Source organism: Heteronotia binoei, chromosome 1, assembly GCF_032191835.1.
Source record: "Heteronotia binoei isolate CCM8104 ecotype False Entrance Well chromosome 1, APGP_CSIRO_Hbin_v1, whole genome shotgun sequence".
Classification (NCBI taxonomy): Eukaryota; Metazoa; Chordata; class Lepidosauria; order Squamata; family Gekkonidae; genus Heteronotia; species Heteronotia binoei.
The window spans coordinates 207,713,993-207,733,801 of record NC_083223.1 but is presented as its reverse complement, the minus strand read 5'-3'; the positions used below and the strand labels follow the sequence as shown (position 1 = coordinate 207,733,801).

The 19,809-nt window shown below is 40.6% G+C and overlaps 1 protein-coding gene across 2 annotated transcripts in view; it reads right to left on the bottom strand.

Annotated features, from left to right (window-relative positions):
* PACC1 (proton activated chloride channel 1) overlaps positions 1-17,584 on the bottom strand; it is a 42,404-nt gene extending 24,820 nt beyond the window's left edge. The window contains exons 1-3 of one of the 2 annotated variants that reach the window (XM_060247065.1): positions 17,326-17,584; positions 1,556-1,646; positions 977-1,174 (exon numbers count right to left, since the gene is read on the bottom strand). In XM_060247065.1, the coding sequence (XP_060103048.1) occupies positions 977-1,174; positions 1,556-1,646; positions 17,326-17,361 (325 nt within the window). In that variant the 5' untranslated portion in view covers positions 17,362-17,584. Of the gene's footprint in view, positions 1-976; positions 1,175-1,519; positions 1,647-17,325 lie in introns of those variants that run through there. The other variant, XM_060247073.1, reaches the window with a different exon arrangement.
* Positions 17,585-19,809: the final 2,225 nt, after the last annotated feature.

The following is a 19,809-nucleotide window of genomic DNA, read 5'->3' as shown; positions in this document are numbered from 1 at the left end:
AAAACCGGTGGTTGCGTGAAGGCAAGAATTTTTCCTTCGGAAGCCAACAAGCAACGGAGGCTCTCCTTTGGAACTTTGTTTTTGAGTCTGAGTACTCTCTTTGAGAAATTAAGAGACTTTGAGGGGTCCTTCCTGAAATATTACATTTGAGACCTGTTTGGCTAAAATGTTTTGAATTTTTGTATGCTCTACATAATATATTTAAGGAGGCTATGCTGCTTTTACAACCCACAGGGGGACAATAGCAAGATCCTGCAATTGAGAACAGATGGTAGAAGACAGCTCACTAGATTTACAGAAGACTAGTCATTCTCTTTTGGTATGTAAAATGTCATTAAAGAAATTTAGACCAGCATACCTCAAGGACTTTCGCCAACATGAGCCCATCCATACACTCAGTTCACCTGGAGAGGCCCTGCTCTACATCCTACAGCTTTCAAAGATTTGGTGAGTGGAAAAATATGGTGGCAGCATCAAGCCTGTGGAACTCCCTCCTCCATGAAGCTCTTCTGGCCCTATCATTTGAAAATTGGTGAAGACCTTTTTGTTCAGAAGCATTTTCAACTTCAGTCTTAATTCTTCCTCTTTTTGTGTGTTGCTTTGCCTGGTTTTAGCCTGCTGGTATTTTAATATTTTGTCTATTTTATATTTCTTATCAAATTGATTGCTCTTGTAAGATGATCTTCTTTAGCCTGAAAGGCCCAATAATCCCCCCTCCCCCAAAATGGGCATATTAATGACCTACTTCATAGAATTGTTATGCACTGAGACTTGGGATGTCTAACAGGATTTTCAGCACTACCATGAAACTACAGGTCACAGGGTGCTCTGGGGGAAAGCAACAACTGGTTTACAGGGACAGTGCTGAAGTGTTCAGTCCAAGCAATGGAGAAGTGTCAATCTGTTAACATATAAAGAGCAGTTTCAGAGGCTGTCTGGTTCCCCCCAAAATGTGCAGTTTAGCTTCCAGTCTTACCAGGAGCATCATAAAAAGGCACCTCCTTGTAAGAGACAGACATCACAGGGTGCTTGAGCTTTTCTCTGAAGTCAGTGATGGTTTGATAGACTAGGAAAACAGCTACAGCCATAAGCAGAAGATAAATGAAGAGGAGAATTACTGAGAAGACATTCTTCAGGCAGGACTTGCTGAAACGCATTGAAGGGCTGTTGCTCTCTAGGAATAAAACACACATCCAAGTCAGAATTTCAAGATGTTCCAAATTTAAAAAGTTAGAACCGTGACCGTGATGTGCCATCCTGGTTTCATCTACAAAACTCTTTTTAAAAGCCTTTGGCTCCTCAAGATGATTGCTTTTTGGGTCGCTTTGAATTGTAAAGCTTTTAATACCTTTGCTTCTAGCATTATATTTTTGTACTGTTTTTATTGTTGTAACTCCCCTTGAGTCCCGGTTGTCTGGGAGAAAGGCAAGCTTGAAATGTTTTAAATAAAGAGAAAGAACAATATGTCAAGACAAGAAATAATAATCAGGGCATCAGAGCACTCATTCAATCACATTACTGATCACTTGGGAACCTATAGGTCAGCAGTCTTCACCTGGAAGGATACTTGAGCTTCCATCTTCTTCATCCACTTCTTCTGTTCCGGCCATCAGTCCAGAAGCTACTTGTTCCATATCTTCATTAAGCTTCAAATAATAATTTAAAAAAATTAAACAATCATAACTGAGTGACAGAACAGACACAGCACTGCATTTCCACCTACCCAACTTTCATCAGTTGCTTGGTGAAGGCACTTGGGTAAGTAATACTACTGAGGCCCAATTACATATGGTTATGTGGAGGCTACTTGAAATACTCTCCATGTTAGGCTGCTCTAAAGAGTAGCAGTTGGCCAGATTATGCAGGGAGTCTACAAGCCACTGCTAACCACCGACTGTACCTAGCAATAACATTGATTCTCCAGTCAACAGGAGAGATCCGTCTAGTGAAGAGAGATCCCTCTAATGGCCAGATCAAACAGAGGAAAGGAAGGAGCTGTGGTTAAAAAAAAGAATCATTGTCGGCTTCCAGTCTGAGATTCCAGCTGAGCTGACGTCTCCTGAATAAGGGGAAAACTTAATTCTTTGTTCAGGGTAGTAAGAAGCCTTTCTGGGGCTTCCTGCCTACATTTCTCAGATAGAGATTTGTCCAGGATTACATACAGAAAACTTTGAGGCGGTTAACCTCGGCTGATGATAGATCTCGGAGGGGGTCTTTCTGAGGCATTGAGGACCGGCGGAGAAAAGTGACGTCGTTCAACATCTACAAAGGATTAAAGAGCCATTTAATTGGCATAAGCCTGTCTGGATCTCATTCTCTTTTGGGACTGATAAACATCTGAGAACTGACAAGACTGAAGTTTAAGAGGCATAGCCGATAAAGGTACTTTGATTACAATCTCTCGCTCCGGGACTTTTCTAAGCTAATCTAAATAACATTGGAAGGTGGGAAAAATCGAATAACAAAGAAAGAGAGGGGAGGAAGAGGAAACCTGAAATTTGGACTCTGTTAAATCAAAGACTTTGACAGAATCTGGGACAGAAAAGAGTTGTTTTGAATACCTGAGGTCACTGACGTATGCTTTGGTGTTATGGCTCTGCACATGCAATCAACACAACAAGCATTCTAAAGACCGCGATATTTGGAGAACGTGAACTGGCCTTAGTGAACCAGGAAGTAAAAGCTGAAGGTGAGAGGAGCAAAAAGAAGGCCTTTGCTAGGAATTTTAACCATAGAGAAATTATGATCGCCATTTTGAAGAAGGGAAAATTGCCAAAAACTGTTAAAAATCAATATTTCAGCCCAGGAAGGTCGGAGAAGGGCAAAATTAGTCTTATTTTAAAGAGCAAGTTCTAAGCTACTAGACTTGGTGTTGGATTTAGAATTGGAGTTTTTGGATTTTTGAAGGGTTTTTTTTTTTATGTCAGAAGAAAGACAAACTCGTGCAAGAGCCCACTCTTTGGATAAAATGCAAAGTCAGTTTGATACCATGGAGGCCAGGATCATGAAGGATGTAGAGAAGATGTTAACAGCTTGTAAAAAAGAGCTTAAGAAGGATATTGGAGACCTTAAAAAAGAAGTTGAAGATTTTAAAAATGAGTTGGGTATGGTTACAAACAGAGTCAAGGATGTTGAAGAGAAAGTTGATGTACATGCTTCCACCTTATTAAAGCTTCAAGAGAAGGTAACAGTACATGACTGCAGATTAATGGAAACTCAAGTGCGTCTGAGAGGAATACCTGAAGGGGAGGGAACTGATTTAATGGACTATATGGTGAAAATAATTGCTGACTATTTAGAGGAAGATCCTGAAAGGTCCAGAAACATGTTTGACAGTATCTATAGAGTTAATTCATCATATGCAAAAGATAAAGGCTTACCAAGAGATATAGTTATAAAACTAAGGACAAAAGACATGGCAGGGAAAATTCTGAATAAAAATTTTCAAAAGGCTCTGATAGTGGAAGGGAGCAGAGTCAAAATAATGAAAGAGCTGCCAAGACAAGTGATAAACGACTGGAAGAAATACAAGAGGTTAACAGAGAAGCTATGTGCTGAGGGAACGAGATATAGATGGATAATACCCGAAGGTTTGGGCTTTGAGCAACATGGAAGAAGGATTACAATAAGGAATGAGCAAGAGATGTGTAGTTTTTTTGAAGAGAATAAAGACTTTGCATCATAATGGATTACAAGTTATTATCTTGGAATATAAATGGACTAAATTCACCACAAAAATGAAAAGCAACATTTCATTGGATTAAAAAACAAAAATGTAATATAATTTGTTTACAGGAAGTTAATATACAACAAAAGGATTACAAATTTTTGTGGAACAAAGAATTGGGGTTGGAATTTTTTTCATTGGCGGATCAAAAGAAAAGGGGTGTGGTCTTTTACATTAAAGAACAATTAGAACCAAAAATGATATTTAAAGATAAAGATGGAAGATATATAGCAGTGGAAGTGATGATGGATGCAAAGAAAACGTTGTTACTAGGACTATATGCACCTAATGGAGCAAAAGATTTTTTTTTAAAGACATTAATCGACAGTTGGATGAAGTGTCCTATGACCAGATCTTGATGATGGGTGATTTCAATGGAACAATACAAAACAATATAGATAGGTCTGGCCAAAAGAGCAATCATAAAGAAGGGAGACTGCCAAAATCATTTTTTGAGTTGGTTAAACAAAGTTTGGAGGATATTTGGAGAAAATTGAACCCTGAAGTAAGAGACTATACTTTCTTTTCAGCAAGACATAATCCTTTTTCTAGAATTGATATGTTATGGGGCTCTAAAAGTTTGGGCCTCATAACTAGAAAAGTAGAGATTCTACCAAAGATATGTGCAGATCATAATCCAATATTTTGGGCTACAAAATTGCAAAAGAAAACAAGACGATGGAGAATAAATGAGGATTTGTTACAAGATAAAGATATTGTGACATTTCTAGAAAAAGAAACTATAGCTTTTTTCCAAATAAATGATACTGATGATATAGAATTCCAGACGGTTTGGGATACTTACAAAGCAGTAATGAGAGGACTATTGATTACATTGAATAATAAAGATAAGAGGGCAAAAGAAAAGCAGATGTTGGACATTCAAAATGAAATAAAGAAAAAAGAAGGGGGACTAAGAAAAAGATCAGGGAAAAAGAAATCAATAAGGGAAATTACTATATTACAAGCCCAAGTAAGTCATTTGTTAAATAAAGAATTAGAATGGAATTTTAAAAGTTTGCAACAAAAATCATTTGAAGGTGTGAATAAACCTGGGAAGTATTTAGCTTAGCAACTGAAGAAAAAGAAAGAAAATAAAATTATTAATAAAATTGTGGCTAGCGGAAAAGAGATAGTAGACCAAGAAGGAATTAAAAGAGAATTTTTTAAATATTATGCAAATTTATTCAAAGGTGTGAAAAGAAAAAAAGAAAAAATGGAAGAGTATTTATGAAATATTAAAATAGCACCCTTGACTGAGTATATGAAAAAAGATTTTGAATGATCCAATAGAAAAAATTGAAATTGAAGCAGCAATAAATGTAATGAAAGTAGATAAGGCTCCTGGGCCGGATGGATATACAACTAAATTTTATAAAACTCTCAAAGATGAGATGGTACCAAAATTGCAAAAATTGATTAACACAATAAGAATAAAAGGGAAAATTCCAAATACTTGGAAAGAAGCTGTAATCTCATTGATTTCCAAGGAAGATAGAGATGTCACAAATGTAAAGAACTATAGACCAATTTCATTATTAAACAATGACTATAAGATATATACAAGAATCTTGGCAGAACGACTCAAGCAATATTTGATTAATTTTATAAAGGAAGATCAAGCGGGATTTCTCCCTAAAAGGCAAATAAGAGACAATGTAAGAACTGTTGTAAATATTGTAGAATATTATGAGAAACATCCAGAAAAAGAGATGGCGTTATTTTTTGTAGATGCAGAAAAAGCCTTTGATAATCTGAATTGAGACTTTATGTTTGCAGTAATGGAAAAAATAAATCTGGGAGAGCATTTTATAAGAATGACAAAAGCAATATATATGGATCAACATGCAAAATTGTGTATAAATGCAGACCTTACAAATGAAATGAAGGTGAGCAAAGGTACAAGACAAGGATGTCCGCTTTCACCATTGTTATTTATAATGACTCTTGAAATTCTGCTAATGCAAATACAAGACGACAAAGAGATAGAAGGATTGAAAATTAGAGGATTTTCTTATAAATATAGAGCATTTGCAGACGATATTGTGTTTATAACTGAAAATCCGATACAAGTGGTACCTTTGTTGCTAGCTAAGATAAAAGAATATGGAGAAATGGCAGGACTCTATATAAATAAAGAGAAATCGAAATTTTTATGTAAAAATATGCAACTAAATAAACAGAAAGAATTGCAGAGTTTAACAGGATGTGAAGTCACTTCTAAAGTTAAATATCTAGGTCTAGAAATAACAATGAAGAACATTGATGTGTACAAAAACAACTATGAAAAGTTGTGGTGTAAGATGGATGAAGATATGATGAAATGGAATAGACTTAATCTGTCTTTGTTGGGTAGGATTGCTGCAATTAAGATGAACATTTTGCCAAGAATAATGTATTTGTTCCAAACTATTCCGATTGTGAAAGATAGTAAACAATTTAATATGGCAAAGGAAGATCTCAGAATTTGTATGGGCTGGGAAAAAACCAAGGATTAAGATGAAAAATTTAACGGATGCTAAAGAGAGGGGAGGATTTCAGCTTCCAGATTTAAGATTATATCATGATGCAGTTTGTTTGACGTGGATAAAGGATTGGATGATGCTGTTAAATAAAAAGCTTTTATTGTTAGAAGCTCATGGAAATAAATTCGGCTGGCATGCTTATATGTACTATGGGGGAAAAAAGATGGATGGTCTTTTTTCTCACCATTATATTAGAAACAACTTGTTACATACATGGATAAAATACAAGAAATATGGTGATGAAAGAAAGCCATTATGGATAGTGCCAGCAGAAGTAATAAAAATAACAGTTGAATCTGATGAAGAGAGAGGGTTGTCATATAATCAACTGCTAAAGATCCAAGGTGATAAAGTTGAATTAAAATCTGCCGAAGAGCTAAACAACAAGTATGACTGGTTTCAAATGCAACAAATAAAAAGTTTGATGGAGAATGATATTAAATCTGATGGAATTAGACGCGAGCAAATGGAAAGGTTCTGTTTGGAGATAATGAAAAATTAATATCGAAAATATATAAATTACTGTTGAAATGGTCTACAGAAGAAGAAGTAGTAAAATCTCAAATGATTAAATGGGCAATTAATGTAAATAAGGAAATACAGATGGATACATGGGAATATCTTTGGAAGAACTCTATGAGAATATCAACATGTCAGAGTATTAAAGAGAACTGTTTCAAAATGATGTATAGGTAGTATATGACTCCGAAAAAACTGGCAAAGATGAGTAAAAAGATGTCGGATAGATGTTGGAAATGTAAGAAACATGAAGGTTCTTTTTATCATATTTGGTGGACTTGTGGAAAAGCGAAAAAGTTTTGGCAGATGATACAACAAGAAATATCTAAAATTTTGGGATATGACTTTAAGAAAGTTGCAGAGACTTTTCTGTTGGGATTACAAATAGAAAAATTTCCAAAAGAAGGTAGAACTCTAATTTGGTACTTGCTCTCAGCTGCTAGGACACTGTATGCACAGTTGTGGAAGCAAGAAAAAATACCAGAGAAATGGGTCTGGATCGTGAAAGTTTTATCGTGGAGTGAGATGGACAAACTAACAAGAACTTTAAGAGACTATGATTTGGAAGTGTTTAAAAGGGAGTGGAAGAAATTTAGAGGATATATAGAGAAAGAGTGGAATGTAAAAAGACATTGGACAATTTTTTAATAATGAGTATGAGAAAAGGGAGAAATTGAACTTTGATTGGTTAAGGATACCTTTATAAGTGAACTCGGTGGGAGTCTAGTAACGAAGGGAGGGGGGATTAGAAAATATCATATGGGTTAGGGATAGTAATGATATAAACAGACATTGTTACCATATGTTATTAATAAAATTGTTTAAACACAAAAAAAGAATCATTGTCCTAGACTTCGGGATGTATGGAAATGGTTTTATTGTATATTCTGTTTTTAATATTTTATGTTGTTTTTATTTGTTGTTAGCCACCCTGAGCCCATCAGGGGAGGGCAGGATATAAATCTGATTAAATAAATAAATAATAAAATTAACTTTTCTACAAGTTATTGATGTTGTGTAAAAAAGATACCTCATGGAGGTGAGATAATTGGCTTCCACATGATCACCCATACAGACCAATCTTCAGCCTCTTTGGTAATTTATTGAAGGACTGCTCTCTCCTGGATTAAAATGCCTGTGTGCTGAGGTCCTGAGGTTCCGACAGTCACAGACAGGCCATTATACAGTGGAAGGAAAGGAAAGGAAAAGGAAAGGTCCCCTGTGCAAGCACCAGTTATTTCCAACTCTGGGTTGACGTTGCTTTCACAGTGTTTTCATGGGGTGGTTTGCCATTGCCTTCCCCAGTCTTTTACACTTTCTCCCCAGCAAGCTGGGTACTCATTTTACCGACCTCAGAAGGTTGGAAAGCTGAGTCAACCTTGGGCTGGCTACCTGAATCCAGCTTCCACCAAATCGAACTCAGGTCATGAGCAGAGAGTTCAAACCACAGTACTGCAGTACTGCTGCTTTACCACTCTGCACCACGGGGCCGCTTATATAGTGGAAAGCCGTCCTCAAATTAAAAAAAAAGTTTACAAAAAGAGAGATGAGAGGACTGACAAAAGTGTCCTATACAAAATGAAAATTACAGATGGGCCATGCTTCAGAAAGCTTCACAGAGTTCCAAACATCACCAGTCACAAATGCCAGGTTGCCATCAGCACTTGTAGTGTGTGGCACACATGGCTTCATGCCAATGCATAATCATGCTAAAGCATAGCAGTGCTCTGTAGCTCCGAAACAGTACAGAGGCTTCTCTTGGCACCCATAGAAAGGCTCCTGTTTGCAACTATCAGTCATTCATTCTCCATGGTGTGCACACCTTCAGCCATGTCAGTGCTTAGACTGCCTTCTTTTTCAAGATGCCATTCCTTCTGCTTTCTACTGCACCAGGAGGAGCAGAAAAAGGAAGGGATAATCAAGGCCCAGCAATCCACTTTCAACATGAGTCATCTTACCTGAAAAGACCCACTTCATGGATGAATACACAGGGCCATGAATAAGGGAGTGAACTCTGGCCTTGACTCAGGTTTGTATGGTTAAGAATAAAATAGGGACTTGGATCCAGCAGAATGCTTTCATTAATTTCTACCCAAGGAGCACAAATTTCTCACATCCTCCCCCATCCTGCTGCAGTCCAAAACATCCCTTCCCAACTGCCTTTCCCCAAGAGCAGCATTTCAGGAGGCATATTCCACAGCAGCAGAAGAGGGCAGGCAAGAAAACTGTAGTCAGTGGTATAAAAATTTCCACCTATGGGAACACTCCATTGGCCTCTTGGTGTGGGAGGGGATTTGGCAAGTTTCTGGACCTCATAATTATTGAAGAAATTAGAATGTTATTTTCTGCTAAATGTTTGAAACCTAGAAAGGCACAGCATTTGGTTAGGGTTTTTTTTTGTTTGTTTTTTTAACTCAGCACAGCTCTTCAGTGCCTGTTATGCTTGTCTGTACCTGGTTACCAGGCATATACAGGCATAGGTTAATCTCCCCTCTCTTGTTCCTCCTTCCCTAGGGAAAAGACAACCCTAGAGATGAGCTCAGTCTAAGCAATTCACAGGATTGTTGATTGAGGAATTTCCTCTGCTTCAGAATAAATCTTATTGGTTCGTAACGTGTTAATTCAGCATAAAGTCTGTTTGATTTCCACTTGCTGCAAAACAAACAACAACCAAATTCACAGGCCATTGTCTCATTATACTTCATCTCAATGTCCCCAGATAACACCCCACTGAACACCTTTCAAAGCAGCAATGCAGACCAGATGCTTCCTTCCTTCATCATGCAAAGCCCAGGGCCCAGTCTGCCAGGACATTTTTGTCAATGTCACCAGCTTGTCGCATCAGATTGACATTATCGCTACATGCTGCACAGCATCTAATCTGAGAACTGAAAGAACATAACTGTAGGCATGTCACAACAAAAGATTTTGCTTCCTTTTGTTCATTTCCTCTACATTCCTTCTTCTCTGGGCTTTCTCAAACAAACCTACAGATCATTGCTATGGCGTATTTTTTTCATCTACCTCTTTAAACATAATCTGAGGTTGTTGTTTTTTCTTACAGTAAAAAACTGTTTTCTGAGCATGACTCTTCTACAATAGTAGAGGGTTACTGAAGGTCCTTAGGCTCAGAGTTGAGGGGCATACTTGGACATCAACCAAAGCCCCAGGCCTATAAAGTAGCATTACTTTGGTTAGAAAAGGGTTGGGGGGGGGGCATCGCTGAACAACAGCTGATGCATTTCTGTAAAGCTCCAGCTCTCTCCCTTCTAACTCGCAGCATTTCGGCTACTTCGCGGACATAAAAACTTTCCTTACCAATGGGAAAACCTCTCAGTCTTATACTAACAATACTAACTGCATTTTTAAAGACATTTTTGATGAAAACTTAATACTTTTAATCAAATCTTATTTATTGTAAGACTTATTAAGGAAGACTAAATTAATTTTGGTGGTTCTATTCTTAATTGTAAACTGTTTACTTAATGCGGGGAATATTTGGTTAATTCGTGATGGACTACATGGTTGTTTTTAAGGCTTTTTAAGGAAAAACAAAAACAAAAAAAATACTTTATTATTATTATTGTTATGACACTGAATTTTTATATGAGGTTAACCTAGTTGATTTTTATAACTACTGAAATAGGTTTGAGAACTTACAGTAATTATATTAAATATAGATAAAATTTGTAACAAAGTTTTCCATATACGCAGTGTTTAAGTTTTATACGGATTAATAACTTATAGATTTTTATATGTAGGTTACGGCAAGTTTTACTATGGTGTTGACTCTAAGGTCATCTCAGTTGATACCTCACAACAAGCGCTATTCAGTTGTTGAAGAGGAGGTAGTATCTTCATTGTCTGCTGTATGTTACAGAAAGGGAGGGGGGAAAGGGATGTTTATTTTGAATTGTTCTCACACAAGCGGGTTGTGTCTCCCTCGAAGTGTAGGAAGGTTTCAGATTAGGGAGAATAGCTTGGTGACTCCCTTTAAGTTAGTAGGTTGGTAAGTTCTTGGAACGTTAGCCCTCATTTGGGCTTGAGTGGTAGAGTCTGATCTCTACTCTTAGTTCTGTGTTCACTTTTTAGTATATTTTGTATTTATTTTATTTATTGATTTTATTTGTTTTGATTAACAACTATCCTTAGTAATTTCAAGTCAATGTCTCAGAACTGCAAAGGTCTCAGTAATCAAATTAAGTGTAGATGTATAACCAACTTGCTATTTAAAGAAAGAGCTAACATTATGTTTCTGCAGGAAACCCACCAAAAGTCCAGAGCCAAACAACTTTTGAAAACCTCATGATTCACCCAAACATTTCAGGCCTTCGGCACTTCTAAATCAAAAGGAGTGGCAATTCTCATTCCAATGCCAATCAACAAAGGTAGATCCTTCTGGACGCTATATATTTGTTCAAGGTATGCTAAATGGTACCCCAGTTACCCTGGCATCAATTTATGTTCCTAACAAGACCCAAATTGATTTTATCAAATCCACTCCAGAAGAACTAAATTCTTTCCAAAAAGGAGAAGTCATTTTAATATCATTTCCAACCCTGTTTACAATAAAAAAGAAGAAGAAGAAGATATTGGATTTATATCCCGCCCTCCACTCCGAAGAGTCTCAGAGCGGCTCACAATCTCCTTTACCTTCCTCCCCCACAACAGACACCCTGTGAGGTGGGCGGGGCTGAGAGAGCTCTCCCAGAAGCTGTCCTTTCAAGGACAACCTCTGCCAGAGCTATGGCTGACCCAAGGCCATTTTGGAGAAATGGCATATGAAATATGGTGGCAAAAAAACTCTCAGGAAATTAACCCAAGAGAGAAAAAAATTAGAGCTCTTGGAAATCTCCAAGGTCCAAAAGGATATGATGTACTTGCATCAGAAATACATTACTAGGTCATCAAGATCACTTAAGTTATTGAAACATAGGGTCTCTCACCAGAAAGCTAGTTCTTTAATCCATGCTATTAAATCACCTGCTGGTCAGGTAGTGACAAACTCAAAAGATATTGCTGCTTCCTTTTTTCAGTTCTATAAAAACTTATATACAACATCAAACCTAAGTGAGAACTTAATTTCTGAATATTTAAAATCTATTAATTTTAATACAGTTTTAACGCAGGAGCACTCTTCTTTTTTAGACAAACCAATTTCTTTGACCCAACTGAATTTGGCCATCGCTAAAATTAAGACTAACAAGGCTGTTGGGAGAGATGGCTTCCCAACTGAATTTTATAAGCATTTAAGGCGCAAATTGCAGAACACCTCCTAAATACATGTAATTTTATTATGTCCTCTGGTACCCTACCTAGCTCTTGGAAAGAAGCAAAAAGTTATTGTAATCCACAAGGCAGGAAAGGATAAATTGAGTACATCCTCATACCGCCCTATATTTATTTTAAATCACAAATTTAAAGTTTTTTCTACCATTCTAGCTGAAGGATTAAATAAGATCATATCGCACTACATTAATAACAATCAATCTGGCTTCATCCTGGGTCGATCTATTAATGATAATGTTTGTAGAACCCTTAATATGATTCACTACTGCAGAGCATCTAAGATTCCTTGGCTAATTCACTCGACGCTGAAAAAGCGTTTGACAAATTGGAAATTCCTTTTTTGAAATCAGTATTAAATTTGATGCAATTTGGTCCCAACTTTGTTCGTTCTATAGATGCCATATACAATGCACCAAATGCCCAAATTTCTATTAATCAATTCAGAACTGATAATCTGACTTTAAATAGGGGCACTAAGGGATGTCCGTTATCCCCAATTTTATTTGCGTTGTTATTAGAGCCGCTGGCTCATGCAGTCAGGGAAGATCCAGAAATGGAAGGCATTGTTCTGAAGGATAGGTCACATAAAATTAGACTTTTTGCTGATGTTACTTTTTTTCCTTAATAATCCTCGTCTCCCTAAAAAAAATTAAAAATAATTATAGACCAATTTAGTGTACATTCTGGATTTACTGTAAATTTTTTAAAATCAGATGAGTTCAGGGCTTACACCACACGCAAGGAAGAACTATCAGCACACAAGGGATGTCTGTTATGGGGGAACAGGGTGGTGGTGCCCCCCCTCACTGCGGAAACAAGTGCTGGGGGCCCTTCATGAAACACATCCTGGAATTCTACGAATGAAGGCCCTAGCCCGCAGTTATGTATGGTGGCCGGGGATGGACGAGGAAATAGAGGGGTGGGTCCGGAGGTGCAAAACGTGCCAGGAATCCAGACCCGAACCACCCAGCGCCCCCGCGCAACGCTGGGAAACACACAGGAAGCAGTGGTCAAGACTGCACATAGACTTTGCAGGACCCTTCCAGGGCCAAATATTCTTCATCTTGGTGGACACCTACACCAAGTGGCTAGATGTCATCCCGGTCGCTTCAACCTCGACAGCGGCGGCCATCCGGGCGCTTTGAAGGGCTCTGAGCACACACGGCATTCCGGACACCATAGTCTCGGACAACGGGACCGCCTTCACCTCCTGGGAATTCTGGGAGTTCATGCAGAGATACCTGATACAACACATCAGGTCCGCCCCCTTCCATCCGGCCACCAACGGCCAAGCCGAGCGGATGGTGCGCACCACAAAGGAAGCACTGGGCTGCATTGTGCAGGGGGATTGGGACCACCACCTAGCCGCCTTCCTATTCGATAATAAGATAACTCCCAACCCAGTCACGGGGGTTAGCCCAGCCGAGCTTCTGATGGGATAGAGCCTAATCATGAGATTAGACAGGCTGCACCCCGACCGAGCCACCGACATCCAAAATTCCCCGGAAATCAGAGAAGCAGCCTGAGGATTTTTCTCAGGGGATCCTGTATACGCCAGGAACTATGGGTGCGGCCCCGAATGGGTAGAAGGCCGGGTGCTGAGAGTAATAGGGTCCCGACATTACGAGGTGTCCACCGTGGGAGGCAATGCATTGTGGAGGCATATTGACCAAATACGTCGCCGCACATTGCCGCCAGAACTGGCCGCAATACGGAGCGAAGAGGGGCTCACAGCCGCGCCCCCACAGACGTTTATCCCAACACTGCAGACCGCTCCACCCAATCAGGAGGTAGAGCCCAACCACAGCGAGGGCAACTCCCAGGGAATGGGGCCACCAGATGTGTTGCAAGGCACAAACAACCCCGGACCGGCAGTGCTCCCATGAGGGAAAACCGTCGCCCCGGCTGCAGCAGAGGCGGCGGCCCCGGCAGCTCCGGCGACCACTCCGACTCAACCAGTCATGCCAAGGCGGTCTACCCGGGAGCGCACGGCCCCCGCATACTTGCGGGACTATGTGTCCTGAGCTAGGGGGGAGGAGTGTTATGTATTGAACATAAGTTACCTGGCCGCATGGCGATCGCTACTAAAGGCGACCCCCTGGGTCCCCGGATGGAGCTCGCCATTCACCCCGCCCATCAAGATCTGTGGCGGGAAGTTTGACCAACCAGGATTGGCCTGGTTGGAGGAGGGGGGTTGTTCCGGGTACTGTATATAAGCGGGGCCCGGCCCCCGTGTTCCCTCTCTTGTAATGTGCTACTGAATAAACTATGTTGCCTTCAAACCGTCTCGGTTCTCAGTACATTACAGGTATGATTTGGAGGAGAGCAGAACAGAAGTACCAGGTGGCCACTCTGGAACAGTACAGGGAGTAGAACCCCAGAAAGTGGTAAGGAGAGTATTGGGGATGCAGAGGAAGGCGGCAACCCCAGTGCAATGACTGTGGAAGTATTCTAGAGAAACTGGGGTGTATATGAGCAGAACAGAAAGGAAACCCCAGGCAGCAGAACCCCAGAAAGCAGAGGGGTGGGTGTTAGATATGTAGGGGGGGGGACTCAAGGCAATGACTGTGGAACAATTCAGACAGGAACCCCAGGAGGAAGGGGGGAGGTGTTGGAGGGGAGCAGAAAGGAACCCCCAGGCAGCAACTCTGGAACAATGCAGGCAACAGACCCCCAGATAGTGGTAGGGTGGGTGACAGAGATGCAGAGGAAAGAGGCAACCCTGATGCATTGAGAGTAGAACGCCTGAAGGAGGAAACCCATAAAAAAATTGGAATGAATTGGAGATGAGCAGAAAGGGAACCCCAGAATAGGGTGGGATATAAATCCAAACATTAAATTAAATTAAAATTAAACTGGTGTGGGGAGGGTGTTAGAGATACAGAGGAATGAGGCAACCTCTACTGAATAATGACAATAGGGGGAGGGACCTTTTTCTGCACACAGACAGTCCCCCAATCCTAAACAACCCATCACCCACAATAATACATCTAATCTGAACACACACTGGTACCAGAGCTTGCAGTAAACCCAAATGCCAACTTTGCTGCCGCATATACTCAGACAACACAATCACTGGATCCAACAACATCAACTACACCGTTTCATTTGCTCATTCTAACATCGTATATGCTCATTCTAACATCATATATGCCATTTAAGGCCAACAATGCCCTTCAGTTCTTAACTCACCAATCTCCCATTCTAGTCTGTTTCTGAAATTCTTTGACAATACAATAGCTACTTTTAGGTCCCCCACTGAATGTCCTGGAAGATCGAAGTATTCTCCTACAGGTTTCTTTTGTGATTCCAGATGTCAGATTTGTGTCCATTTATCATTTGGCATAGGGTTTGACCTGTTTGCCCTATGTAAAGAACTGAAGGGCATTGTTGGCCTTAAATGGCATATATGATGTTAGAATGAGCATACACAATGTTATAAATATATAAATCTTTTTTTTTTTCATATGACTAATCAAATAGGAAAGGAAAAACTGGGGCAAGAGAGGCTTGTGATAGAAGCAAAATCTTGCTGACAATGTTTTAAAAACTATACTAAGAAAACTCAGAGTGATGAGTGTATAGTTGGTGCAGGGACTTTGAGATTGATTGTAGTGATATGTTATCACAATGCACCAAATTTCCGTATTAGTGTACCATACCAACTACTGAAACTAATCTTATCTTTTCCTTGAAAGCAGCAGCCAGACTATTCACTTGCATTCAAAAGCTTGCTGCCACCTTAATCTTGGCTCTGGGAACACTGACAAGTTTGCTGGTTTGTCATCCAGGATAACAACAATATTCATGTTCATTAATACAGCTTCTGTTTTCATGTTCATCAGTGAAGATCATTGTTACAGTATGCTTGATGTTTTTGGAACGATTCATGTAAACTGTCTCCATAGTCTTACATCACAGCTAGAAAACTTTCAGGATCCTCTCCATATGGTTTAGTTGCATGGGATCCTCCCCCTTTTATCTTCACACCAACAGAGACCAGAACACAACTTTTCGTACTGTGTGTCCAGTAATCTATGCAGTCTTTAATGATGCATCACCAGCCAGTGTTTTCCCTGGCTCTGACAGCAGCCCACCCACCAACCCCACACAGTTAACACATGGAATTCACTGCCACAGCCTCAAGAGGGGATTGGATATGGAGTAGAGATCCATCCGTGACTATTAGTCACAGCATATTGTTGGAATTCTCTTGTCTGGGGCAGTGATGCTCTGTATTCTTGGCGTTTGGGGAGGGCAACAGTGGGAGGGCTTCTAGTGTCAGCAAGATTTTGCTTCCATCACAAGCCTCCCTTACCCCAGTTTTTCCTTTCCTATTTGATGTCATATTTAGTGTGTTTTTATCCCACTCTTCCTTTAAGAAGCACAGATGATTCTCTCTTCAATCAGTTACACTGAGAGAGAGCACCCAATGGTATTCCAGTGAGTTTCAGGGCAAGTTTCTGGTCCCACCATGCGGGTAAACAAGCAGCAATTTGTGTGAGAAACTGCAGCATGCACCAGACATTGAAAAGGAAATCACACAGGGCAACACAATCAGAGCCATCATATAAATTAAGTGTTGTACTGAAATTAAATGGGCGATCAATATGCTGTGATGCAAAGGAGAGCTCTTCCAGGAAGGGAACGGGGCCAGGGAGTAATTTAATATAGGATGAAAGCGCTCCCCTGTTGTATTACAAGCTGGAAAGAATCAGATGTTCCATCCGCAGCGATGAGTTTCTAAGGGAACACTAGATTTATCTATTTTCAATATTACTTGTCTATTTGAACTTGAAAAGTTATTGCGTATTTTGCGGAGTTCTGCGCTTCCCTGTCAGTAATCCTAACCCCTTTAGAAAAATGCCTGCGTACTCGAGGGGAGGGGCGGGCACAAACTCCTACTCAGTCCGTCCGGTCCTCTGCATGTTCACTGGCAGGCACGCCTTCCTGAAGATTTCTCATTGCCAAGTAAATGTGCATAGGATCGCAGCCTCAACTCCACATACTCTTTTTTACCACCGGCAGTATTTTGTTTTGGGTTGCTTTTCTAGGTAGCTGGGCACGCAGCTGCAAGTATCCAGCCTGAAAGTGAAGTCAGAGCCGCAAAGCACTTTTCCGGTGCACGATAAAGTTGCTCAGCAAACAGTAAAACGAGCACGCACGATAATGCTTCATTCCTCGCACCGGGTCCCAAGAACTCCGCGACTACTTCAGCTCAAACAACTTTGCCTCCCGCCTCCCCGCGCGCTCTCCCACCAGTACCTCCTCGTACGATGGCGAGAGCTCTTGTCTAATCATGGCATCTGCGAAGAAAATGTGGGGAAAGGAGCTGGACGTAGCAGCTCAAGAAGTGAAGGGCTGGTGTCACAGTTGAGGGCTAAACAGAAGTCAGTCAGCGAAGGAGCCGCGGAAGCTCCACAATACCCTTCATAAAATGTACATGTTATCAGATGGGAGGTAAGCAAAGTTCAACGCAAGCGCACAAAGCTCTCTTCTCCTCCTCCTCCTCCCCCCCCCCCCCGATACCGCTAATCTACTCTATTTCACGGCTCTGAGCCTTAGTCATTGGTCGAAGAGAACCGCACGCCGGGAAATGTAGTTCACGAGACTGGAGGCGACTGATGCACTAGATTTAGAAACAAACTCAGTAATGCCATTGTAGCGCCGAGCTATGTTTTCCAATTAAAAGTGTTAAATGATTTGAGTAAAAAATTAGGGCTGCAATATTTAGTCAGTTTGTGACGAATGCTTAAAACCTTTTGATAGTATAAAAAGTCCCCCTTTTAAAAAAAGAAATGTTAATTATTATTAAAACCTAGGAAATTTGCAAGTGTTGGTTCAGTACTAGAAGTGGCATTCCTACTATGTTACACAGGAAAGATTGCCTCTTTTAAGAAGCCATCTGTTGTGGCACTGGTGTATTTAATTGCAAGGTAAAATCCCTGAATGTTTAAATGAATTCATCACTTCAAATACATACAAGTAATTTTCTTTGTGTCACTAATGTTATAATAATATTCTTATGGATCCCAGTTGCTGTATGGATACTCCATCTAGCGCTTGTTTGCTCTGAGACTCAAGGCTGGTTACAAAATTTAACTATTTGTGGAACAAGAGAGATCTGAATAAACTGTTGATTGAGCTTTGTTTGAGGTGGCCAAGGGACCAGAATTTTGATATCCTCTTGAAAAATAAAGCATCAAGTAAAAATATAATCCAATAAAAGGAAGAGATATTTCCATTTCTAATGTAATCTTTCACCAGAACTATGTGGGGTAGAGCAATGGTCTTCAACCCATGGGTTGGGGACCCTCAAGTGGATTGTGGAGCTACATCTGCTGGGTCAATCTCTGTAGAGTTGCCATTATACTTACAGGCTTTGGGGAGGGAAGGGACCTCAGCCCTCCTTCCAAAAGAGCCAGTTTTGCCAGAGGAACTGATCTCTGTTGTCTGGTGATTAGTTGTAATTCCAGGAGATCTTCTAGGGCTGCCAGACTCCAGGTGGGGCCTGAAGATCTCCTGCTTTTACAACTGATCTCCAACTGGCAGAGATCAGCTCCCCTGGAGAAAATAGCTGCTTCAAAGAGTGGACTCTATGGCATGTAGGGTTGCCAAGTCCAATTTAAGAAATATCTGGGGACTTTGGGGTGGAGCCAGGAGACATTAGGGGTGGAGCCAAGATCAAGGCTGTGACAAGCATAATTGACTCCCAAGGGAGTTCTGGCCATCACATTTAAAGGGACAGCACACCCTTTCAATGCCTTCCTTCCATAGAAAATAATGAAGGATAGGGGCACCTTCTTTTGAGGCTCATAGAATTGGACCCCCTGGTCCAGTCTTTTTGAAACTTGGGGGGTATTTTGGGGAGAGGCACTTGATGCTGTGCTGAAAATTTGGTGCCTCTATCTCAAAAAACAGCTCCGCCCTGAGCCCCAGATTCCCATGGATAAATTCTCCATTATTTTCTATGGGAATAAATCTCCATAGGGAATAACAGAGTTCCCAGCAGACATTTCCCTCCCCTCCCCCCGCTTTGTGACGACCCTGAAGCAGGGGGAGGGCCTCCAAACCCGGGGATCCCCTGCCCCCACCTGGGGATTGGCAACCCTAATGGCATGGTATCATGTTGAGGCCCTTCCCTTCCCCTCCCCTAACCCTGCCCTCTCTTGGATCCACCCCCAAAGTCTCCAAGTATTTTTCCAACACAGACCTGGCAACCCTAAGATCTTCAGTCCTGGGGCTGGCAAGCTTATGTCAGGTGATTGTCTGCCACAGGCTAGCAGCTCAGTGAGTCCAATGTGCAGAGATTCCTAGGTCTGGAAAGGTAGAAGACCACAGAGATAAAGCACAGACAAAGGTTGTTGTTGCTATATGTGGTCTGCCTTCAGCAGCAGTATGGGAGGGGGGTACTAATCCAGAGCAGCAAATTGTCAGTAAGTGATTTCTCATATTTTTACCATTAAAGATGAGAGGAGAATTTGACCTTCCTGCCTCACTCACCAGGGTCTCTTAGACCATCTGATTCCAGAATGCCTGTGCCTGTCATCATTAAATGCAGTCAGACAAATATTTCTTGAAAACATTTTATGTTGTGACCTGCCCTGAGCCTGCTTTGGCGGGGATGGCAGGATAGAAATGCAATCAATCAATAAACAATACATAAATAACATGAACTGCCTTTCTCTCTTGTGAAACTCAAGGTGGCTTACTATATAAACAAAATTATTATAAAAAATAAAAACATTA